Source organism: Arachis stenosperma, chromosome 3, assembly GCF_014773155.1.
Source record: "Arachis stenosperma cultivar V10309 chromosome 3, arast.V10309.gnm1.PFL2, whole genome shotgun sequence".
Taxonomy (NCBI): Eukaryota; Viridiplantae; Streptophyta; class Magnoliopsida; order Fabales; family Fabaceae; genus Arachis; species Arachis stenosperma.
Window position 1 is genome coordinate 4,116,604 of NC_080379.1, and position 24,435 is coordinate 4,141,038.

Sequence of the window (24,435 nt, forward strand, 5' to 3'; positions counted from 1 at the left end):
GAAAATAAAAATATAATAATAAAAAATATAATTATAAAATATTAATAATAAAAACAATAAAAAATAAATTTTGTCATTTGTTAATATTTTTGTCTTCTTTCTATTATGATAGACACAAAATACATTAATTCAATATTTTTGGACACAATATCTTTATTTATATCTCATTTGTCAATACAGAATTTTATATCTTTTTATCTTTGTTTGGGTATCCTATTCCCATTCCTATAAAAAAAATGCAGCCTTATGAACTACAATTGTTTGATTTTTGTACCTGGTATAATGTTATAGAAAAATGTTTAGATATATTAGTATTTCAATAATTTTTAATCGTTAATTTTAATTATAAAAAATATATAATATATATAATTAAGATCAACAATTAAAATTTATTGAAATATTAATATATTAGTATATTTAAAAAATTTTTAATATTATAATATTATCGTTATGATGAATACTATAATATCTAAAAAATAGTGTCTGTTTACTAAAAAAATTAAAAAATTAATATTTAATTTAAAATATAAAAATAAATAATTTTTAAAAAATTAAAATTTATTACAAAAAATAAATTAAACAAAATTCAAACACCAACTTATATACCTCATAGAAATGGCCTATAGTTATATGCACACAAACATTTTTCAGCAAATTAGCTATTTATATTAAAATATAAAATATATATGAACGGATTTGGATCTTCTAAAGGTTGAATTTTATTTTAAAAAGTAAAATATAATTTTTTATTATTTATTTTATAAGTGGGATACAAAATAAATATAAAAAAAAATTATTTAACGATAAAAGATCACACTTTACTCTCTAAAATAAAATTCAAACTTTAAAAGATTCAAATCCTATATGAACTGATTTGGTAATATTTTTGTAAGGTGAATACTATGATGCCTAAAAGATGTTGCCTATTTACTAAAAAAGGTTAAAAAATAATATTTAATTTAAAAAATATAATAATAAATAATTTTTAAAAAATCAAAACTTATTACAAAAGGTAAGTTAAGTAAAATTTAGGCACCAATTCATAGATACCATAGAATTAGTCTTTTTGTAAATCTATTCTCTCTTTTTGATTGGATCAAGACCTGAAAAAATCTACCAAGTTTTTTGAAAGTCTACCTCAAATGTAGCGGATATTAATTACTTTATTTAAAAAGCTGAATTTCGGGTCAACGTTTTTATAGTATTTTGTAAATTGTGTTCTAAAGTAATACCTACATCGCAAATCGCAAATCGCAAATCCGTTAATAATGTTAGTGTCCTTCCATTCAAGCCACATTATAATAAACATAAAAATAAATCTATTATGGTGGCCGTTATATTTGCTTTTATTTGAATAAAAAATTAATTATTAAATCAATCACTTATATATATATATATATATATATATATATATACATTATATGGTTGATTTTTTAAATAAGAAATTAGGTACACGGTTTCAATTATTGTATTTCCTAGATTAAAAATATTTAAAGTGGAAATAAAAAAAAATGTGCCAAGAACTTTAACAAGTGAAACACTAATTAACAACAATAATGTTATATCTACAATAAAATTAAGGATCTCGCTAGGATATAATGGACTATTTATATAATGTGTACAATAGATTATTAAATTACAAAATGAATATCTCTATACTATTTAGAATAACAATTCGAGTACTAGAGATAATAAACATCTTTCTAAAATCTTAAACTAATTTTGGGATTCACCAAGGATCGAACTCTTAACCTTTCGGATCTAGAACTCTAATACCATATCATGATACCACTAATTCCAAAAGTTTCAACTGATAAAAAAAGATAACACTAATAGTTATATCTCTAATACTCTCTAGATTTCCATTGTATACATTGTACAAAAATTCTATTAGCTCCTCCTACTTTTCTTAAAATTAATCACTAATATAAAATATATATTAAATTATAAATACACATTAAAAATAAATTAAATTAAATATATATTTATACATAAATATATTAATTAATAATTAATTTTAATATATAAATAACATTTTTGAATTAACAAAACCATAATGAAGGGAGATACCTTTTAATCAGAAAATCTTGTGCTTTTGGGATATACCTTTTATCACATCCTCAAACTCATATAACATAAGTCATAGGTGGTTGTGTATAGAAAACAAATTTATGTGACTATTGTTCATGAGAAACATATATGAAGATGGGTGATAATGCCACAGATGTGTGTTCAAAATAATGACTCAAACGAAGACAAAGTTAAGGTTGTTACTGAACCACAAATATCCATAACAAAAATATTATAAACACCGAAAATATTTGAGATTGCATTGTGACATGTCATAAACTTACTGCCTCTCACTACAACAAAAACAAAACATGTCAACATAGAGAAATCCAGAAAGTTATTTTGCTGGTATAAAATATACTTATATTCACGTTATTGTTAGTTAATATAAAATATATAAAATTTTAATATCCCTGTCTAATGAATATATTTTAAAGCTGCTGGTGATGGTGGCTCTGGTGCTCTACTTCTTCAATCTTCACTCACCTAACTATTACTCTACCAACCACACCACAACTAACAATTAAATAACTTATAAAATAGGATTTCAACATTCTAAAACCACTTGTATAAAAGTCGTATTTGACGCTGTTCAACGTGATTACAAAATTAAAAAAACACTATATGAGCATAACAAATTAATTATTATATGTTTATGTCTAAATATATATATTATTTAATTTATTATTAATATATATTTTATATTTTAATTTATATTTTATATCGATAATTAATTTAGTGGTCAATTATATATGTCATATAATTGTTAAATATAATTTTTTTTAAATTTAATAATTTTATATTAAATATTTTTCTATGATGATTATTTTGAATGATTGAATTAAAAAATAAATAAAAAATAGGCCTAGATTATTATCTAGTATCTACATATTTCATAATATTGAGACTAATATGCAAGTCATTTTTAATTACAAAAATTATTTTAAAAAATTAATATATTAAACATATAAAAATTTTTTAAAAATTATTATTATACTATTAGAATATACTATAAAATCATAACTAAATTCTTATAAATAAAGAGTATATATTCAAATAGATTTTTAAAAAATCTTATATCAAGTGTTTTCGTTTTGAAAATTTTTTTATTATATTAAGATTATTGAATTTCATAAGAATAATATATATAAATTCTTTCTTCATACTTTTGAGAATCTATTTGGCTAAATAAAAACAATAAATCCAATCAAAATAAAAACTTATATAATAAAAAATTTTTAGAATGAAAATGTGAGATTCTTTAAAGAATAATATGTATCATAAATAAATTATAATATTTTTTTTATAGTATACTTAACATATATTCTTAAGACATAAATTAACAAAACTCATATAATAATACAAACTTTTAATATTTTTAGTCTATTTAACACATTAAAAATAAAAAATTTAACTTTTATAATAATTTTTATAAAATAATATTTTTATATGTTATAACACAAGTTAGCAAAATTGTATAATAAATGAAGAAGGTTGAAGTAAGAGTTAGCAGCCATAAACTCCATAATAAGAGAACCCACATTGATATCTGAGTCAGAAGAAAACGAGGAAGAGAGAGAGAGAGAAGAGAGCATTGAATTGAAACAAAGACTTATCATCTTCGTGTTTCTGAAATTTGTGAAATTGCCATGGCTCTTTCTGCGCACCTCTGTTGTCGTCTCCCCGCAACTCGCACCGACCTCGCCTTGCCGGAGACCTTCGCCAGGCTCCGATGCCGGAAGCCTCACTCTCTCTCCGTCCGATGCAGCTCCGGCGAGTCCTCCGTCGCCGTTGACAACTCCGAGGACTTCGATGCCAAGGTCTTCAGGCATAATTTGACTCGTAGCAAGAATTATAATCGCAGAGGGTTTGGTCACAAGGAAGAGACCCTCAAGCTCATGAATCGTGAATACACAAGTATTCTTCTTCATGCAAATTTAAATCTTTATTTATTTTTTTCTTGTTTTCGGATTCTGAACTCAAAAGTTTACTTTTTTATAAATTGGCCATGTCTTTGGTTTTGGTCAAAGTTTAGTTCCCGGATCAAATTTCATTACTATTTTTGCATAGAAGTACTATTTTGGAAAAAAAGGTTTTTTTTTTTTAATCTATTTATTCGGAACTGAGTTGAGAATTAGAGTTGAGCTTCTTTACATGTGCTCATGAATCATTTTACCATAGAAAAAAAAAGTTTGTTATGACTTAAAATTTCTTCTCAGACGAAAATAGAAATGATTGTAACTGAGTTGGGTTTTTCTGTTGTTTTTGCTACGAAGTAATGAAGAAGTTTGTTACTTTTTTAACTATTGAATAACTGCATGTGTCAGATTTTAACTGATTTTCTTGAAGATTGATGTTGAGCTTATTTGGATATGCTTTATGCTTTACTTTTTGTTGGGACTTTTCATGATCATCCAAAGTAGCTAGTTCTCTGAGAATTCAGACATGCAGCGTGGTGTTCTTTGTTATTGATGTTATGTTACCTTGTTCTGTGTTTATGTAGTGACTTTGTGTGTGTCATGTTTTTGGAATTTCAGGTGACATAATTAAGACTTTGAAGGAAAATGGTTATGAGTATACATGGGGTACTGTCACAGTGAGGCTGGCTGAAGCCTATGGCTTCTGCTGGGGAGTTGAGAGGGCTGTTCAAATCGCATATGAGGCGAGAAAGCAGTTTCCTACTGAGAATATATGGCTTACCAATGAGATCATCCACAACCCAACTGTTAATAAGGTCTCTTGATATTCTCTATTTGTCTATCACCATCAGTGATCTCAGATTATTTTTAACTCGGTGCTTTCTAGTTATACCATAAAGTGCATGAAGTTATAAGAATTTGTCGGTCGCCTAAAATATTTTCTCGATATGGTTGATTTTCTTTGTAAACATGAAGTTTTTGTGTGCGTATCGGCCTTTTTAATGTTGAATGCTGAACTTGGTAAGTTGTTGACGCAGAGATTACAAGAGATGAAGGTGCAGGATATTCCTATTGTGGAAGGAGAAAAACAATTTGAGGTTGTTAACAAGGGTGATGTAGTCATATTGCCTGCTTTCGGAGCAGCAGTGGATGAGATGTTGACTTTGAGTGAGAAAAGTGTTCAAATTGTTGATACAACTTGCCCATGGGTTTCAAAGGTATTTCTTCAAAAAACATGACCTTCTATTGTGCTGGTTTACATTCATCTTCTGTCACCAGATACTGAGAGTTAAGACTATTTATGAAATAATTGTTTGTAGGTGTGGACTTCTGTTGAAAAGCACAAGAAAAAGGATTATACCTCAATAATCCATGGTAAATATGCGCATGAGGAAACTGTAGCAACTGCATCTTTCGCTGGAAAGTACATTATTGTGAAGAATATGAAAGAGGTTTGCACTAAGTTGCTCATAATACCCAGTGTTTGTGTGTGTTTGAAGGTCTTGCGTTGCATGGTAGAAATTTTTTTAACCTTTGCATGTTTGTTAACCTCTTCCAGGCAGAGTATGTTTGTGACTATATTCTTGGTGGTAAGTTAAATGGATCCAGCTCAACCAGAGAAGCATTTTTAGAGGTATATTTTCCTGTCATGTGCTTAATATTGTTTAGAAAATCCTGGTCTTCATTCCATGTCATGGTTAATTTTTGTTTCATTTGTTTCCCAGAAATTTAAATATGCCATTTCCGAGGGCTTTGATCCAGACAAGGACCTTGAACAAGTCGGCATTGCAAATCAGACTACAATGCTCAAGGGAGAGACCGAAGAGATAGGTTAGTTTTCTTTTTCCCTTTCCTTCTCATGCAATTTCTTCAGAGATTACGAGCCTTGTCATAATTATTTTACTGATTGTTTTGCAGGGAAACTAGTGGAGAGAACTATGATGCAAAAATTTGGTGTAGAAAACATCAATGAGCACTTCATGAGCTTCAACACGATTTGTGATGCCACTCAGGTGGTCTTTTTCTGCCAATTAGATTTCTTGCTCCTCTTTTTAGGAATAGTTAAAATCTGATTTCCTTATATCCTATCAGAAAAGAAGCGATATCAGAGTTTTAAGCCAGTTATAGATTGTTTTATATATAATTGTCTACGCCAGAGCACTGGCTAGTGTATAAGTATTTATTAAACTCAACAGCTAAACCGAATTCTCTTTCAGGAGCGACAAGATGCTATGTATAAGCTGGTGGAACAAGATATGGATCTTATACTAGTCGTTGGTGGGTGGAACTCAAGCAACACATCACACTTGCAAGAGATTGCTGAGGAACGCGGAATTCCTTCTTACTGGATCGACAGCGAGCAAAGAATTGGTCCAGGAAACAAGATAGCACACAAGTTGATGGTAAGAATGGATACTGAAATTGTTGCCTTATCAACTGATCTCTTTCACCCTCTACCAGTAGTAGTAATTTATTTATTTTGTCTATCAGCATGGTGAACTGGTGGAGAAAGAAAACTTTCTGCCGAAGGGTCCAATAACGATTGGCGTTACATCTGGTGCATCCACACCAGACAAGGTAATTTCTCTTGCCTTGCCTGTAAATGAGTAAATCCCCGGTTCTGGTCCCCGGCAAACACACGGAAGTCAAAGGCGTTCGATCAAATTTGTTGTCCGGCACTATTAGGGGGGCAAATTTGTTTGGTCAGGGATGAGATTAGGATTTACTCTATAAATTGATCAAACTTATACCATACTACTCTATTCTTACCATTTTTTTTAATTTCTTTTGTATATCAAATAGGTTGTGGAAGATGTGCTTGTCAAGGTGTTTGACTTGAAACGGGAAGAAGCAATGCAACTCGCTTAGAGTAGGCCTGGATGCATACACTATTTGATGTACAAGTGAAACCAGGGACATGAATTACAGAATCTATCAAAGTCCCATGTGTTGTAAAATTTATTTATATATGAAGAATAACTCGAGTTCTTGTGAGTGTTGCCTGTTGTGATATCAGTGCTAGTTATTGCTGACAATTAGTGTTACATTTGTAAAATTTTGGCAACAAGATGAAAATGTATTGAAAACCGGAATATTTTGATACAGATAAGAAATAAAAGTTACTGATTCATATTTTCATGAAGTTGCAACCTCTACATTGTGGAAGAATCACACTACTGATATGCTCAAATAACTTAATAAGAGCAATAAATGACACTGATCTCAAACACTAACACTAAGTATTTCTCATTAAGTTAAATGATATTACACTTGATATTGCTGTATGTTTAGTGAGATATGACACTAATCTTTATTAATATCACAAAAAGAGATCTTAGTATAAATATAGCAAAATAAAGTGTGTAAAGTATAATATTACATAATCTTGAGAAAACAGTGTAATTTTCTCTAAATTGAATGATTGGCTAAGATAAAGGGTAGATATTAACATAAAAAATTGCAGGAAATGTACATGTAATGAACTGATTATAGCTAGATAATGTCAACTCTGAAGAACTTTGACAATTTCCTTGATTCACTTTGGTCAAATCTCAAATCCTTGGCACATGCTGGGGACCTCGTTGAATTTTGATGAAGTCTTACCTGTATTTGTATGTCAAAAATACTACTATTGCATAGCTACATAATGTGGCACTTATCCAAATTGAAGAGTCTCAAAAGGTATAAGCTAGCCACTAGTAATGGTGTCAACTTGCTGAGATGAAGAAGATTCAACTATTTCAGGAACCTTATCAAGCAAACGGTTCATCTCTTCAGGGAACTCCATCTTTGCTCTATTAGTCTTCCCTCCAATAATCACACTTGTTCCATCTTGTATGGCCCATATCTTTGAATTTGACCAATAAATAAAAATAATCAGTTTCATATTGCATGTGATAAATCTACAAGAAAGTAATTTGTTAATTTTTTGGTCAAAGATATTTGTTTTTTCAGTCATTTATGTCGTCTTAGTTGTTCAATATTACAATTTTTTATGTTATTGACATAATATTTTATTTCTAGCATGGTTTTCTGACCATTGACTTATTCAACCGTCACTCTTATACCTCGGGAAATTCTAATAACAATTTTGATAAATGATTCCGAGTTGAAAGTTCTGACCAGTGACTTCTTAGCATTATTGACTTAATCAAACACATCACTAGTTAATAGGCATATTCAAAACAACAATCTTGACAATATATTTCTGTGTTTCTGACTGCTTAGCATTACTCTTTTTTTTTAAAAATAAAAAATAAAAAAAAAACATTAAGAGTATTAGACGGCACGGCAGTCCATTCTTTTGTAAGCAATTTTCTGGGATGATATATTTATATTATTATGCACATAAACTCTCTTCATCTTTACACCATGTCTATGTGTACTTTTGTTCCTTTTTATTTTTTATTTTTTTGAAAAAAATATGTACATTGATCTCTTGAACTTTTCTAACTTTGCATGACCTGCCTTCAGTTGATTTTCATAAACAGTAATCATTAGAAGGCCTAATTCATCCTCTGATACTTAAATGAATAAGAATTCAAATATATATGTATTCTTTTAAAATATCAAAAGGATAAAAAAAAAAATACAAAACTTTCTTTCTTTAGAAATTAAGAGGATAAGGTCAGACTCCTAATCATTTTTCAAATAAGAGATAAGGATGATTCGCATATTTGAAAATGTTCAAAATATCGATTTAAGAATTTTCAAAGAATTTAATTTTGATGCACTATTAGACATTAGTGTAAAACAGTTTTGCAGGTGTATTTACATAACTCCACCTCAGCAAAAATAATTATTTTTCACATTGACAGCGTGAATTGTTAACCAAAAAACGGACGTAATTGGACGACCGTGTAAAATTTTACACTAATAGTGTATCAAAATTAAACTCATTTTCAAAATGATGAATTTTATTATGGTACTTGCAGTGATTATAAAACACTGTCAATATTTTTTAATTAGGTCAACTTTTTAAAATTAAAAGGTGTTGACAAATAGTAAAAAAGTGTGACTTTAATTTTAGTTACACTTTTTAAATGTTACCAAAGTTTCATAGCTACCATAGCCACCATAAAATGAACATTTGAAAATATAGAGGTTATAAAGTGCACAGCATATATTTCAACTTTCAAGAGTAAAGTGCAACTAACCCAAGAAAAAAGCCATAAAATAATGAATTTGCTTTCTAAAGCCATGGTACTAGAATATGCTTTGTATAATGATGCATTATGTAAGGTATTATTCAGCAGAAATCTCACCTGTGAATGAGATAAGTAGCTGATGCAAGTAGTGAGCATGAGAGCACCAAATCCAGCATAAACAGTTGGAACTCCCGGGTCAGTCTGCATCAACAAATTGACAATGATAAAATCAATTAATAGCAGCTGAAGAAGAAGTAAGTGAATGATTAACGAGTTTAAGTTGATATGATACCTTCAAGTCCAAGCCACTGCTCCCTATTGCATCAAGAATCACAATTTCTGAGCCATCAATATTGATTGGGAGCTTTGAATTAGGCCTTCTAACTCCTGCAAATTTCCCTTCCTTATCATAAAGGACAATTGACTGCAGATCACGCGCAAGCATAGATCTAAAATTTGGCACAAGAGAGTAAATAAGAATCATACAAGTATCTGATTCTTTGAAATTTGTTACTAACTATTTTTAGAATATCCTAAGAGGAATACTTCCCTAAAAGCACAGTTCTTAGAGTTTCCATTATACTTTAGCGTCACGGTTAAGTTTCAAAATACTTACATTCCCTTAACATCAGGAGAGTTGATATCTCCAACAGGTAGGAAAGTTCCAAAAAGTTTCTTGTCCCCATTGATCTGTAGAGGGGCCATAGCCAAGTTATAAGGTCCTTCATTGTCCTTAAGAATTTGAAGTGCTGAAATACTCCAATCTGTCTGATATATAGTGATGCCACCATATCTTAAAGGATCATTTACACTAATTGTTTTTCTCATTACTTCTTTCCCATCCATGTCAAGTAGGGAAAGATCAGTGTGGAACTGCGAAACCTGTAACGAAAACCAAAAAGTAAATCATAGATCAGAGAAGCAATGTTGATAGAACTCAAAACTGTAAAATTTTATATTTTCATCTCTTCGGATTGAAGTTCCATGAATTCAATGCTGAATCAGTTGCAAATACATTCTCTAAAACCTCACAGAAAACAGAAACCAACATTTACCTCTCCACTTTCAAAATAATCCATGTAAAATCTGTTGACATGAATCTCTGTATTAAAAGCTTCAGTGGGAGTGGACAGAAAACCAGTAGGACCAAGAACATCTCCTACAACAAAATTCAGCCCCTGCGGCACAGTGACCGAACCTTTGAAGCTCCCAGCAGCACTTAGAGTTCCTCCAACCATTATCAGCAGCAGTGATATATGGACTCCTATAGGGGCCAGCCGACCGGCAAGCCCTTGAAAAGCATATAAACATGGTCCTTTCAAGAATACCTACAATCAAACACCACACTTCTTCAGAACAAAAGATTACACTCAAGCTCCTTGTTAGCTAGTAAATACAACTATACAAGCAATTAAGACTACACAGATTCTTAAGGATATGAAGAAAATAGAGAGAAAGACATTGTCAAGCGTTTGAAGTATTAGTGACCTCATATCCAGCTCCCATCAATAGAGTACCAACATCTTCAATTGATGCTCTTGTCAACGTATCTGAAAATTCTTGCTTACGAATAGCCTCAGCAGAATGCAAAAATGCCCATCTACAACACAGTTTAGCCCAAAAAGTGATCAATAAATTTTCTAAATGAGAGATTATGAATACAGAAAATGTCCAAACCAAACCTTCTCGAAACCTTGACGAGCGGAATCTGTGTCGTGTAAGTGCAGGCCATCAGAGATGCACCAAGGAGAGCCAACATTCCAATGAATACAGGGGATGTAAACATGTGATCAAAGCCAAGGGTGAGAACCCATCTCCATGTAAAAAAACCCAACACAGGATGATCTTCAGGGTAATTTTTGAAGTAAAAATCAGGGGCCTCACCTTGTTCAATAACAGTTCCTATCATAGAAAGCTCCAACATTTAGTCAATTTAAATCATATTAAAGCAAAATTTGCAGCCACAATAACATTCAAATGGTTGTATAGTAACTCAAATAGCATCTCTAGTCATACTAAGTTCATCATCAAACTTCAGGAAACTGTGGAACAGTATCTAGTCTCTCCTCTCAATAATATCTGTCACTATGAAAATTTAGTGGGGTTGTAACTGAATAATCGAATTTCCAAAGTTACATATATTGTGGGGTGGGTGGAGCATGTTCTAAATAACAAGAAAAGGAAGCAAGCACAATCGACATGATAAATACTTCTGAAGTTACATTTGGGAAATTAAAATGCCAGCAAGCTCCTAAGACAATATAGAATTTCGAAACTATAGAGTGAAAAAAAATAATAAAGAACAGCTTAATTGAGACACATTGAAGTAAAATAAAGCTGAACAACACAAACATATATACCTAAAGCCATTAAAGCTGCAATGGTGAACATTTCTCCAATAGCCAAAGACAAATTAGAGAGAATCTGCAACACCTTTTTGCTCAACTTCTTGGCCAACCCAGAAACCCCTCCTTTTTTCTTTGAGCTAACTGGGACACTCTCACTGCCACTGCCACCATTGATGTCATCTTTATCAACTGCAAGTGGAGGAGGCGAAGTTTCTGATAGCACAATCTTCTGGGAAACGCTCTTCTTCCCTTTGTTATTGATATCCTGAGAGCTTTTTAGCTTAGAGTTTACGGTAAATGAGGGAACTTTGGCTATCCTTGCATGGTGGGTGTTGTGTGGCAATGGCTTGAACTTGAAAATGGGGTTAAAGATGGGAACTTTGAGGAAATGGGTCTTGAGGAGACATGGATTCGAGGAGTTTAAGGGACCGAGTGTCTTCATCGATCAACACTTCGGAGACACTCGCGGTTTGTTTCAGGTTTCTGTACTTGCAATTTGAGGCCATAATAACGACCACAGCGGTTACTTTATCCAAAATATAGATATTTTATTATTATCAGATATTATTATATGATTCTTTTCTTTTATTTTATTTTTCAATGGCTACTAGAGTGCTATATTTGGACTCTAAGTAGTAAATTTAAGTAGAATTACTAATCGATTTGGGTTGATCGAGCGCTTAATCAAGTATCGGTTAATTCGTTAATTGTTGACTTATTGGATTGAAAAATACCTTAAAAACAAAATAGAATTACTCTAATTAAATAGTCCCTTTGGAGATTCAATGGAAAAATCCACTTAATCATATCACAATGATTGACATAAATCTTCATACGAGTACTATAAGAATATTTAACTAATAATTTAGATGATCTATTTTCTTTTTGATAATACTTAATACTGCTGTGTGCAAGAGTTGACACACTGGAAAGACAGTAGTAAACAGTAATAGTTTGATGTGTTATTATGCAAATGGATTAAGAAACCCTACTACATAAGTCATGAGGAAATCATCGCCATGGTTATATTGGACTTTTAATGAGGTATTAGTATTTGCCAGTGATCTTTATGAAGATATAAGAATACTAGTAAGTACCACTAACAGTTCGAAAGATTGGAAATTTGGTGAAATTGTTGTATTTTTGGACAAATAAGAATGGTCCTGTTAAGTAAATTTCACAAATTCCCTTGTCATAAAGTACGATTAATCATATGATTGGATTGCTTTACACAACGTTTCTGAGAACTTTTCATGTGCCAACAAGACATCAGTTAAGCTGTGTAATTGTCTCAAACGGGGAAGAGGAATCTGTAATTGTATAACTTCCTATTTGACTGTCACTGTGAATGCAATATCCCCTGACTCAATGAATCTCCCTAACAACAGCTCGCAGTTTTTGAAAACAAAAGCACATTCATCGGAAAGAATGATGTCCGTGTTGAGCTCTAAGAAACCATGTTGCTTGCTGAGACACCTCCTTTAACAGCAAAAAGATAGTCCTGCAGAATGCAAGTAATTAGCGGAGGGAAAAACGTACGGGGCGAGCAACAAAATATGCTCTAACAGTGACCACAAAATGGCAGATGTTCAGAAGCAAAATTTGTTTGATGACTAATGAGATGTAGCATAGCAGTAAGATAATGTCCCAACTTTTACCTTCATTTCTATCCGGAGGAATTGAAGAGATTAGTCACCCAGGTTGCGAATTCAACTCTGCTTTGCTACTAGCTCGATGTCGGATCCAATTTCAGCAAGCTTGGCTTCCTTAGAAGCCTTTGCTGCTTTTGCAATGCTCAATACATCGAAGTCCAGCGCTGCCTTTTTAACAAGACCTTCAAGCATCTGTTTGAAGAGGATTTAAAAAAATGAGTGAAGTGATTCATGGAGCATGATAACATCAAAGCACAAGATGAGACATTTAAAATTACCAGTGATCCAACAGCAACTAAAGCACGGAATTTGGAATCAACTTCTATATTTCCTTCCTCGGCAATCTGTAACAAAAAATGCATAATATAAAAATGAAGAAATGATGGCATAAAAAATTGGGCAACTTTGATATTTCAAATAAAGTGGAAATGTAAAATCCTATGCAGCTCCTCATTTATTATTTCGAGTCTAGAGAAGCTTTGCAGTTTAGAAGCTCTCCGTTGCATGGTGTAAAGAGTGATTGAGTGAATATATGAAGTACATCATACCTCAAGTGCTGCTGATAAGACTTGATATTGACCTTCTTGATCTTTCGATTCAATTAACAGAACAGCATAACTGCAAGGATTACATGAGAAGTAAAAGGTAGTGCAAGCTTACTTTGTGGAACCTTACTTTTGCACTTCTGAAAGCGAATAATTGAAATAACGGAAATACTGAATTATAACTAAGATCTTAAATCTTAATATGTGAAGGTCCGCAGCTAAAGTATCTATGCTTATGCAGCAGAATAATGGCAATAACTCAAATAAGTAGGTTTGAACATGGAGGAGAATCCAAGGTTTCGAGCGTTTCCCTCTGGAACTTATTTATTCCATTTTTGAGTAATCAACCAGAAAGCAATAACAGAGGGCTTCAAAATCTAAATAAATAAATTGTACATACATAAATACAGGCATGAGATCCACTAGCGAAATTATGCGAGCTACTAAAAGACCAAACCCATAACTCATCTGTATCAGTTTATCCCTCAAACACTGTGAACCAACATAACTCAAGTAATCAACCAAAGACTTACTTGAGTATCAAGGTAGAATAGGACAACTGCAAGTTTTTGTTAGGAGATGAACTACAACTCGAGAAAGCATCAAGAACCTGCAACTCACAAAGTTAGAATTAGCACAAATAAATGGCCAGGATCACTAGAACAGAAAAAAAAGATGGATAAATTACATGGTAGTTCTTTTAGGACAGAAAATCTTCACCAAAAATTGCACCAAATTGGCCCAGGTCAAAAATACAATAAACTAAAAAATGTAGCAGTTGAGCAAATTAAAAGGCCTTGTCACAAATGGCATGTGTAGATGCTCATATTAAATTATTAATACAAGTAGGGTAATGGATAGCTCTGCATTAATCAGCGAAGTCATTACTATAATTTATATGCACCTCTTTCTTGACAAAAATATTAAAACAAGAAAGATGCTATCAGCTAACCTCACTGCGATGTTTCTGCAACCAGCCATAGTAGCATGAATTCTTGAAAAGATTAGTAACAGTACGAATGCTGGTCAACAGATTTGCAGGAATTGATGAATTTGAAGTGACCTTTTTAATCACTTCCATTAATATATCTGAATATTAAAGAACAGATAATCAATGAGCAAATGAACCTCAACCAAAAGTGTAGGTGGCCAAAGTTAAATGGGGCTTCAGTATTTATGCATATTTGACAAAGTTAAGATGGAACTTGAATTGATGATATAATAAATTCATAATTTGAAGTCAGAAAACAAAATGATGGTAATCTTGATACCATTTTCAGCTTGAAAATGCTTGTGAAGCATATTAGCCCCATCTGGATGAAGAACTATCATCCTTACAAGATCAATGACTGCAGAGATCAAGCACAATATGAAAAAGTAAGCAAATCCAAGTTCCAAAATCTGATAAGTTGATTGATTAAGAAATGAGCGTACAATGAACAAATTTCTCCAACGGTTTTGGTTCAACAACTAACCAGGAAATATCATTGAAATTGGCCATGACCGAAGCAAGTTCAGCAACAAGGATATATCAGCATCCGCAAATTTACTAGAATGATAATGTGAAGTATCTTTCAGAATTTTCACAATGGCACCCAGTCTGGAAACATCGAGTTCAGTCAAAGACAAGTTCTGCTTTTCCTATGAGATTCACAACACAACCAAGTTACTCAGGAAATTCATTATTTCAATTAATAAAGAACCATAACAAAATCAAGAAAATTAATGACACTGTCACACTGAACATGGAAGCAAGCTTGCTAAGACAGAACTATACTATTCGTATGCAAAGCAATTGTTTTTCAAAGGAGGGAAGCAGCAGGTCAATGTTGTCTGCTGTATAAAAAGAGAATGATAACATGTAGTTCCCCAGTCCAAAATCAAAAGTTATTTTTACATTGAAACTCAACCTGTACTTTTACATTGATGAACAGGTATATTGAAGTAAAAAATTACCACAGATAAAGCATTTCTGTATGGTTTTCTACACAAAATATTCCGATGGCTTCAAATAACATATGCAAGATATTAACAACTTGGGGATAATTTTAGAATTATGTAGCATACCTGGTCAGATTGTAAAGCACTGTTGAATTCAGTTATCTTTTTGAGGATCCCATCAAACTGAGCTGTATCAAAACCAAGCATCCCTTTCTGGCAATAGAATTAAGTGCTGAACATTAGCTCACATTATAAAATTAACTTGAAGAGGGAAAGAAAAGTATGAAGTTCCATTATCAGAACAATAAGACAGGTTTCAACACTTATTCAATCCTCTCTTTTTGAAAAAAAATGTACAGAAACTAATCAGGCAATTTTCTTGAACATGTACCAAGAGTCCTTTTGCATGTGAAATAAACCAAGTAACATTTGCCAAGAGTCCTTTCTTGCTATTGTAGCACATTAGTGAACAAATCAACTTTTCTCTTAAAGCATGGGTATTGAGACCATAGTCCTAGCCTCTAGACAAATTACAATCTCATTTTTAAAATTGTTGATATACATGCCAAATGTTAATATGAAAGTATACCTTAGGAATATGCTTGAAAGTAGGTTTTGCAGAAGCATCTGTAATTAAAAAATAACAATTGTTTTAATGGAGACCGACACACACAAGCACATAATGCAGCATGGATGGAACTAAAGCAGGACAAAGAAAGCTGGATTTTCACCAGATGTTCGTGAAGGTTGTCCTGGTACATAAGCATTGGCTGAAAAACAAGGAAAAAACAATCGAGCAAAAATAGAAGAATAACAAATATATTTGACCTCATTGATTACCATCATTCTTTTAAAGTTGAACAAAGACATAATTATACTTACCACCAGTGTAAGGATCATGAAATGAAGCATCAAAGGTAATATCCTTTTGTCCGGTATTTTGAAGTATGAACTGTACAATTTGTTCACGGAAAGAAAGAGGAAGGTTCTCCTTGAGTAGCCATTTGTCAGCAACATCATAGGGATTATCTGTAGATGTTGTACAACTTGCTTATTAATTGACAAGAATAAACTATTTTGAGCAAGCAAAACATGAAGCTATTCAAAGTATGACTCAAAGGTTACTTAAAATAGGAAAAAAATTGATGTTCTACATCCAAGTTGGGTTATATAAGACAAACAATAGCAAGAGACAAGAAAAGAAAAGGAAGAAAATGTGCAAAAAAGTAGCTGAAAAGAATTTCTGGATCATTACATCAATGAGAAGCCTTAGAAACCTAATTAATCACTCCCAAGTTCTGGCAACTACATGAAATTTTTTTTGTCTCTTCCGTTGATTATTGCATATAATGATAAGGAGAATATTTGAGTAGATTGACACTTTCTACTGCCTTGAAAGTACAATGAATTCATTGTTCAGAGCATAAGCAAAATGAGAATGCTTACATTCAAATGGAATATGAATAAATAAATCCACTAATATACAGACTTGGAATGGCAATTATATGGTATATCTAAAACTACACAGAAACTATTTAGTTAAATACTTTAATAATATGCTTCTACTGGCTCCGAAAAATTTGCTACACATCCAAAAGGGAGATTCTTTATCAAAAGTTGCTTAGACCCAAGCAGTAGAGTTACATCTCTTGCTGCAGCACAAAAGAGTAATCCAAAGATTGTTTCCTCAAGAATATAAAATGACAGCACCTCAGCAAAAGCCTTGTGGTTGAAGTGTGTACCTGATCGATTGTATGGCAACTTGCGGATAGGCATACCATCTCCAATGTCGACATCAAATACTGAACCGCAGAAGTAAAAAATTTATAAGAAAGGAGTCTGAAGAAGATAAAGCCAATAAACTGTGCAAGGGAACCACACGAAACTGACCATAGTCGTACTGAACACCATCGTGGAAAGCGCGACCTGATTCCTCCGGTCCATCAACAACTTCACCAATCTTTATGAAAACATAAATTGTTAATAAAAAATAATCGTGTCAGACAGGTTGGCAAGTGACTGAGGCTGAAGCATTAGACAGGTTAAATAAGATATAAACAATAGAACACATATTTGTTGATTTGAAGTTCTTATCACCAATATAGTCAAAAACTCAAAAGAATCAAGAAGGGGAATTACTTTATCCCACTTCTGTTCTGGCATGTTCCATGCATATGCCACCCCATTATCCCCCTCTCTGACTACTTTTGTCTGGCCATCACTAGTACCTGTGCATAACCGGAAGATTATTAAAAGAGAAATCATGATCAAAAGAAGAAACAAATAACATGGGTGGGGGACAAAAGCTTTGGCTAAATGAAAACCGAAAAGGAAACAGATAAACCAGACCTGGGATCTTCAGTGCCTCCAAGCCGGGTAACTCTTCCAATTTCAATCCACCAACCCTTTTTCTACAAAAGTCAAAAGAAAATGCTAGTCCGCAATCACGTATGATAGCAATATATAATTAATCCGAGCATGACACAATTTGAATAAAAAAAAAGACAACAACAACAACAAGGTGGCATGGTCAAATCAACCATCTATTTCAGAGTTGAACTGATGGTTAAGAAAATTTCAATATGGACAGACAGAAAAGGAGAAACGACATTGTGAAACAGCAGGTGTATGACTAATTGACTATACCTACTAGTCTTGTATTGAGAAAGTTCAGAAGCGTATAAATCACGCTCAAGCTGGTCAGCAATATTATCTGGATGAACTGTCCAAATGCGTACAACTCCATCCGAACACGCTGTCACAATATCCCCATTTTCCATGAACTTTGCATCCCAAACACAACCAGGATGCTCTATGCTCTGAACACAAACTCCATCTGAAAATTGTGAAGGAAAAAATTTCCAACACAAGTTACATAAGCAATGAAATAAATAAATACATAAATAAATAAATATTTTACACATTCTGTAAAAAGAATAGAAATTAATTAGCATAAGCCAATATAATAAAGCTTAATGTGAATGCTGAACTAATCAGACAAAGACAAACATGAACCAGTTTCCTAAATTTGCTTGCTAACATATGCAAAAAGGCAAGACATAAAGGGGGAGAGTGAGAGACAGAACTCCTCCCCAATAAACTTTGTGGAGATAGACTACCAATGTTAATTCTGTAGCTCATTAAACACACACTAGACGATATTGAGCATCATTGCTGAACTGCTGACAATATTCCAGAAAATATTCCAGTGACACACCAATAAGTAGGAAACATGTAATCACCTTTCCATATTTTTGCAAATCGGTCTTCACTACCACTGACGACAAGTCCAGATGCGTGTGAATCAACTGAATAAACAATTGCAGTATGGCCAACCATCTCCATTAACACTTGACCACTTACTGCCCATAATCTCAGAGAACTGTACCAATAGAAGCAAGTCAAATGGAGTATATTATTCTGATGGAAAGCAGGAATACAGTATTGATTAGATTTAAAAGTGTGTTCAGAAATAAACCCCCACCCATCATGTGATGAGGATAGGATCCCAAGGCCAGCCATCACAGCCAATCCTCTAACCGTATCTGCACACTCCTCAGAAGATGTCAGGATTTACCATGAAACAACAAAATAAATAAGAGCACCCCATAACAACACAAAGTAGCATAAAAAACATGTTCTCAAGGTAATGTAATTGCAAGGTCACTTTGGCCTTTTTTCAATTGTTAATCAAGAACTAACCTAATTCAATCAGTCCTCACCACCCAAGGAAATGCATAAGAAAAACTTACAAAATCAATATTATATGGTGGCAACATAAACATTAAAATGTGTCTAAAGATGATGAAAAGCAAACCTGCATGTCCATTGAAAGTATGTAAACAAGTTTTTCCTCTCCAAAGCTTCAAAGTTGTGTCACTTGAACCTAGAACATGTAGAAGATAAGTTAAATAACTTAACTTACTATAATGCCATTGCAATATTGTTTACAAGAATAAAGTTTTTACTTTCAGTTAATGATATGGGATTTCATGATTGCTCTGAGGAAGAGCAATTATAAACAATTTCATAGAATAGAATGACTAGTTGACTAGAGATCAAAAAGATATGAAGAGATTTTTGGAGAGCAAAATGCATGAGTGACAGTACCTGTAACAAGCTCGCCTGAAGGTAACTTTATAACAGCTTGGATAGGTGCCTTATGAGCCTCCCATGTCTCTACAGATTGCCCATTTCTCCACCGTCTCAAGGTACTGCATAATAATTCAGAAAGTCAATAAACATAATAGAGCTACGAATAGGATACGCTAAAAGAACAAAAACAAACAAAATATAAACACAAACACAGGTAGCAACTAGAAAGGTATCAAATAAACTAAAACAACAGTTTGAAACCATGGATCAAAATTGTAATAACTTAGATGGTTGAAAGCTATAAGCTTCACAAAAGATTCTCATTGGTGTCCTATGGGATGAAAATCTTGTAAAGAAAAAGCAATACTAAAATCAAGTAAACCCTAAACCCTACGAAGCTACTCCAGAAGAAACAAACGTACTGCAATGCAGTGCATCTTCAATATCCTTATCCACATTCAAATTATCCACCAAGAAACCAGGCAAACTGAATCACAACCAATTATTCTACTCTAACAACATTGCTGATCTCAAATTCAATATTCCTAAACAGTGAAGACATACTTGGGGAAGAAGTGATTACAGCTAAATTCAACACATAGATATCTCTATATTTGATCATCCCCGTTCAAGTTTCCAAACAAGGAAACCAATCAAACTGAATAACAACATAGCCGAATCAAAAATAATTTCAAATTCAATGAACCCTACCAATCAACAGAAGATGAAACAATATCCCCATTATCCAATGTAATGCTAGTGACCTGCAAAGAATGGCCTTTGAGGGTTTGAACCTTCTCACCACTCTTCAAGTCCCAAACCAAAACGAGTGTGTCCATTCCACCTGACACAACCCCACCTTCTGTGAACTCGTCGTTGGGAGGAATCCATGCAATTGGTCCAACGAAGCTGGTGTGACCCAAAAGAATCTTCGAAGACACGAACTTGCGTTTCTCAGAAGGGTCCTGAGACCAAAGCCTAACGGTTTTGTCCCTCGACGACGTCGCTATGCGCTCGTTGCCGCAAACGCATATTCCACGAACCTAAATCGATTATTCAGCTCAATTAAACCAATCAACAAAAAAAAATCGAAAGAGAGAGAGAGAATTGAATGTTACGTCGTCTTCGTGGCCACGGAGTTCATAGCGCAACTGATACTCATTGAAATCGATCTCCATTAATGTTGTTATGAACTGAGAAGAAGAACGTAAAACCCAGCTGAAGGAGTTCACAGCAGAGTAGAGTGTGAGAGAGTACCAAAGTTCCTTCCTTTGCTTCTTCAACACTTCTACTCTAAACAAAACTTTAATTAAATAAAATTTAGTTAGAAAAATAAATACTTTTATAAATAATATTTTTTTTAAATAAAAACAACTATCAATAATTTTGTAGAAATGGTCCCTTATTATTAGGTTAATTGTTAATCATCATTCATCATAATAATATTAAAATTTAAAAAAAACTTCAACATGCATTATGTATTAATTATTAAATTAAGAAAATTAGTAGGTTGCTTATATCTAATCTGATTATCGCTATTTTCTTTATTATTATTTGTCTACTATTTTCAGTGTATTTTGCTGGTCAACTGATGATGCAATATGTTTGGTCAACCAGCAAGTGCTTTCAATGGGCCTATAATCTTTAAGCAAGGCCCAAGGAACTTAGAGATAGGCCCAACTATTTTGTATTAGTTCAAAAAATAACTTTTAAAGCATGAGGTCACGGTCCAAAAAAAAAAACATGAGGTTTCACCTAGTTATAAATAGTAATAGTAAATAGTAAATACACACTAAAATCAGATTCGTAAAAGATTAGTCTTGGCTTATCAAACTAAAAAATACTGTAAATAATAAAAAAAATACACACTAAAATTATCCGACTTATTTATCCATAAAATCAAAACAATCTCAGCTATATTTTTTATAATAAATACAATTTTGAAATTACACATGTTCTCGGGTATATAATCTCAGGCAGTAACTTATTTTACAAGCATTTAAAATCATTCATCATAGTATACCAAAAATAAATCAATCATTGTTTTATATTTTATTAACTATAGGTCCTAAATAGTCCTAAGTCCCAAGGTATAATGCCCCCAATTAGCTAAAAAGAATCTCAAAATATATAACTTCAGATGTTATTATAAAGTTTAAACCTAAAGAAATTTGAAAATGTTTCACATGCAATTCGTGAACACAACATAACTATGTAACCCCAAAATTTCTTTTTCTGTCACAATATCAAATATCAAATATCTATATCTATATATTAAATTTTTTATTTTAAAATTTTTTAGTTAAATTATAACTACTTTCTTTTTAACTAATTTTATTTTTATCATTTTTTACATATTTAATAAATAAAAATAAATAAATAATTATTTTAATATCTACCACGGGGTGCATCCAGACGTACTTCTGAAAGAACTTACCAAGGGACCAATACATCTTGTCATCTCTATCCCGATTTCCCACTAAACTCATCTCAATTGGGGATTCAAGGGACCTTATGACAAGATCGTCATGGATGCCGATATGTTCTTTCTTTCCAATACTGGAACTTCTCATGGATCGGATCAGTTTCATTTCTGATAGGCAGGATCCTCAAGAACGAGGCAAGCCTAGAGCATACGTGAAACTAATAAGCAAAGATAAGCATATTGGAGACTCAAGATTTCAGAGAGAGAGAGATTTAGAGAGTATTCATGGTGAATATCTTACAATGGTTATATTGAAAGAACAACTTCTGCCTTTTTTACAATGGGAGAGCCCTCTATATATAGAGGTTCTTGGGTGGTAGAGGATAAGAAAGAATCTTATCCATCATTACAACAGGACAAACAACTTTAAGCAAGCTACTTGGATACAGACACGTGGACCGCACTACTAAGAGATAAGAAAGAATCTTATCTCTGGTTACATTATGACAACTTTATCTCACATCACTCCTCTTGATGATTATAAAAGGACAAACTTACTTTATGTCACACCATATTTTACATGATTATAAAAGACAAAATATCATAATTACTTCTGGACATTATGATTATTGCTGGGTCCCATTCTTCACGGACTGTATTTCGTAATGGTCTCATGTTCATCAATGTCATCCATAAGGTCATGTGGTCCTTCTGTGTATTGATCTTCAGTATCATTGTCTTCAATTCCAGCATCCACATATGTTGGGCTTGGAGGTATTGGATAGACCCTTGATCCTGGTTCCTCATCTTCAATGTTTCCGTAGCCATAGGTGGCTTGATCTTCAAAAGGAGAATTCCATGGGTGTTCATCTTGATAGAGTGGTGGTGTAGGATAATCACAGATGAAGCAAGAAAGTTGACTTGGAATTCTCTTAATTCTTCCTGTACAGTCCTAGAGGAAGAAGCTTCCTCTTCTGATGAAAGTGAGAGTCCTTCAATGGCTTCTGTGAGTACATCAACGTTAGGATTGTTGTGGAAGGTGAGATGTTTGGCCAGATTGTTGAGACAGTGTTTCTCATCTGTTGGCCATATCTTTGAATATCCAACAATGTTGATGTTGTTTCTAGTGTAAAGGACCCCTTGACGGGAAACAAATAGCCTTCTTAAGACAAAGGCATAGTAAGACCTGTGTCTCAGCTTATCAGAAATGTTCCAAACGTCATGGTCTGTTAATGCACTGAAGAGTTTTCCTCTCCAAAATGGAATAGGTGCAAACATCTTGAGTAGTTTCTCAAGATTTGTTCCTGAGAAGCTTTTGTCACAGAGAAGCCTGTACATAGCAATTCCAGGAACTATGATGGCGCAATCATATTGAACAGAGAGCGCCCACATGAACCACAGCATTTCTTCAGGAATTTCACCTTTGATGGTGGGTATGATATGATAAGGTGTTTTCGGGTGAAAATGTTGAGGTTTTGCTGTGATTTGGGTAACAAGGAGAAGCCTGTGTAACCAGTAAAATAGGCATTCTTCGGCTAGGATCTTGACTTCAGTAGCAGTCCTAGGTCGAAGAGAAAAAGGAAATGGTCCAGGTTCTCTTCTATAGAACTTATGATCTTGAGGGCAGTCTGGAAGAGGGAAGGTTGGTGGTGAAGCTCTATTCATGGTTAGGATGCGAAGAACTCTGGGTGGAAGTTCTTTGGTTGGTCTGGAAAGGTACTCAGCTATGGTGTTGTGGTTTCCCTTGATGTGTTTTACTGTGAATTTATAGCGTGAAAACCAATCTTTCCATCTTAGAAGTTGTGAGTTTGGTAGTATCTTCCCTTTGGTGTCCAGCATGGATGGAAAGGACGTATTGTCCATTTCCACAATGAAATGATATGCACTCAAGTGAAAACTGAACTTCTCGATTCCTCTTTTGACCGCGAGGATCTCCTTGTATGTAGCATGGTAGTGTTTTTCTGACTCCTTGAACTGTCCGCTAGCATGCGCACAGTAGTGTCTTGTTCCATCAATCTCTTCAAGGAGAACAGCTCCCCAGTAGTTATCACTAGCATCAGTTTGCAGGATGCGTTGTCCATTGCTAGGAATCTTTAATGGTGGGGGTTTCTGTGCTACTTCTTTCAGGTGCTTGACAGCTGTCGTCTGTTCAGGGCCCCAAGGTGGGGGTTGCTTTTTTAGTAACTTTGACAACTGGCTTGTGTGTTTCGTCACATCCGGAAGAAAGTCTCGGATGTAATTGATGATGCCTAAGAACTGTTGGACCTGCTTTGTTGTCAGGTGGTTATCAGGA

At 33.2% G+C, this 24,435-nt stretch overlaps 3 protein-coding genes across 3 annotated transcripts; 1 reads left to right on the forward strand and 2 right to left on the reverse strand.

Annotated features, from left to right (window-relative positions):
• The first annotated feature begins 3,567 nt into the window (after nucleotides 1-3,567).
• Nucleotides 3,568-7,131, forward strand: LOC130965265 (4-hydroxy-3-methylbut-2-enyl diphosphate reductase, chloroplastic). Its single transcript, XM_057890005.1, has 10 exons — nucleotides 3,568-3,987; nucleotides 4,608-4,804; nucleotides 5,027-5,206; nucleotides 5,309-5,440; nucleotides 5,548-5,622; nucleotides 5,714-5,819; nucleotides 5,907-6,001; nucleotides 6,206-6,391; nucleotides 6,480-6,566; nucleotides 6,792-7,131. The coding sequence occupies exons 1-10, from the start codon at nucleotides 3,720-3,722 to the stop codon at nucleotides 6,855-6,857; spliced, it is 1,392 nt and encodes a 463-aa protein (XP_057745988.1). The 5' UTR covers nucleotides 3,568-3,719; the 3' UTR covers nucleotides 6,858-7,131.
• Nucleotides 7,132-7,198: 67 nt separating this feature from the next.
• Nucleotides 7,199-11,981, reverse strand: LOC130965264 (cytochrome c biogenesis protein CCS1, chloroplastic). Its single transcript, XM_057890004.1, has 8 exons — nucleotides 11,497-11,981; nucleotides 10,819-11,038; nucleotides 10,625-10,736; nucleotides 10,192-10,464; nucleotides 9,753-10,018; nucleotides 9,429-9,585; nucleotides 9,254-9,337; nucleotides 7,199-7,836 (listed from the first exon to the last, which is right to left on the reverse strand). Exons 1-8 carry the CDS (start codon nucleotides 11,924-11,926, stop codon nucleotides 7,678-7,680), a joined length of 1,701 nt encoding a protein of 566 aa, XP_057745987.1. The 5' UTR covers nucleotides 11,927-11,981; the 3' UTR covers nucleotides 7,199-7,677.
• Nucleotides 11,982-12,550: 569 nt separating this feature from the next.
• On the reverse strand, nucleotides 12,551-21,003 carry LOC130969060 (uncharacterized). The gene is made up of 23 exons (XM_057894633.1): nucleotides 20,836-21,003; nucleotides 20,429-20,760; nucleotides 19,733-19,836; nucleotides 19,440-19,508; nucleotides 19,107-19,167; nucleotides 18,865-19,004; nucleotides 18,269-18,458; nucleotides 17,972-18,033; nucleotides 17,762-17,850; nucleotides 17,513-17,582; nucleotides 17,365-17,424; nucleotides 16,505-16,651; nucleotides 16,354-16,392; nucleotides 16,212-16,249; nucleotides 15,749-15,835; nucleotides 15,157-15,322; nucleotides 14,953-15,030; nucleotides 14,634-14,770; nucleotides 14,215-14,291; nucleotides 13,685-13,754; nucleotides 13,415-13,480; nucleotides 13,143-13,328; nucleotides 12,551-12,985 (listed from the first exon to the last, which is right to left on the reverse strand). The coding sequence occupies exons 1-22, from the start codon at nucleotides 20,893-20,895 to the stop codon at nucleotides 13,194-13,196; spliced, it is 2,277 nt and encodes a 758-aa protein (XP_057750616.1). The 5' UTR covers nucleotides 20,896-21,003; the 3' UTR covers nucleotides 12,551-12,985; nucleotides 13,143-13,193.
• Between the last annotated feature and the right edge of the window lie 3,432 nt (nucleotides 21,004-24,435).

What these genes read in the sequence shown, in the direction of transcription:
- LOC130965265 (XM_057890005.1), top strand. Translation starts at nt 3,720, where the DNA reads ATGGCTCTTTCTGCGCACCTCTGTTGTCGTCTCCCCGCAACTCGCACC. An exon ending in TTGTGAAGAATATGAAAGAG is followed by an intron (nt 5,441 to 5,547) that starts GTTTGCACTAAG and finishes AACCTCTTCCAG; the next exon opens with GCAGAGTATGTTTGTGACTA. An exon ending in CCAGAGAAGCATTTTTAGAG is followed by an intron (nt 5,623 to 5,713) that starts GTATATTTTCCT and finishes TTTGTTTCCCAG; the next exon opens with AAATTTAAATATGCCATTTC.
- LOC130965264 (XM_057890004.1), bottom strand. Translation starts at nt 11,926, where the DNA reads ATGAAGACACTCGGTCCCTTAAACTCCTCGAATCCATGTCTCCTCAAG. An exon ending in TGCAGCTTTAATGGCTTTAG is followed by an intron (nt 11,039 to 11,496) that starts GTATATATGTTT and finishes TTTCTATGATAG; the next exon opens with GAACTGTTATTGAACAAGGT. An exon ending in GCAGTGGCTTGGACTTGAAG is followed by an intron (nt 9,338 to 9,428) that starts GTATCATATCAA and finishes TTGTTGATGCAG; the next exon opens with ACTGACCCGGGAGTTCCAAC.
- LOC130969060 (XM_057894633.1), bottom strand. Translation starts at nt 20,895, where the DNA reads ATGGAGATCGATTTCAATGAGTATCAGTTGCGCTATGAACTCCGTGGC. An exon ending in ATTTGCAAAAATATGGAAAG is followed by an intron (nt 18,459 to 18,864) that starts GTGATTACATGT and finishes CACAATTTTCAG; the next exon opens with ATGGAGTTTGTGTTCAGAGC. An exon ending in CTTTCAAGCATATTCCTAAG is followed by an intron (nt 15,836 to 16,211) that starts GTATACTTTCAT and finishes TTCTATTGCCAG; the next exon opens with AAAGGGATGCTTGGTTTTGA.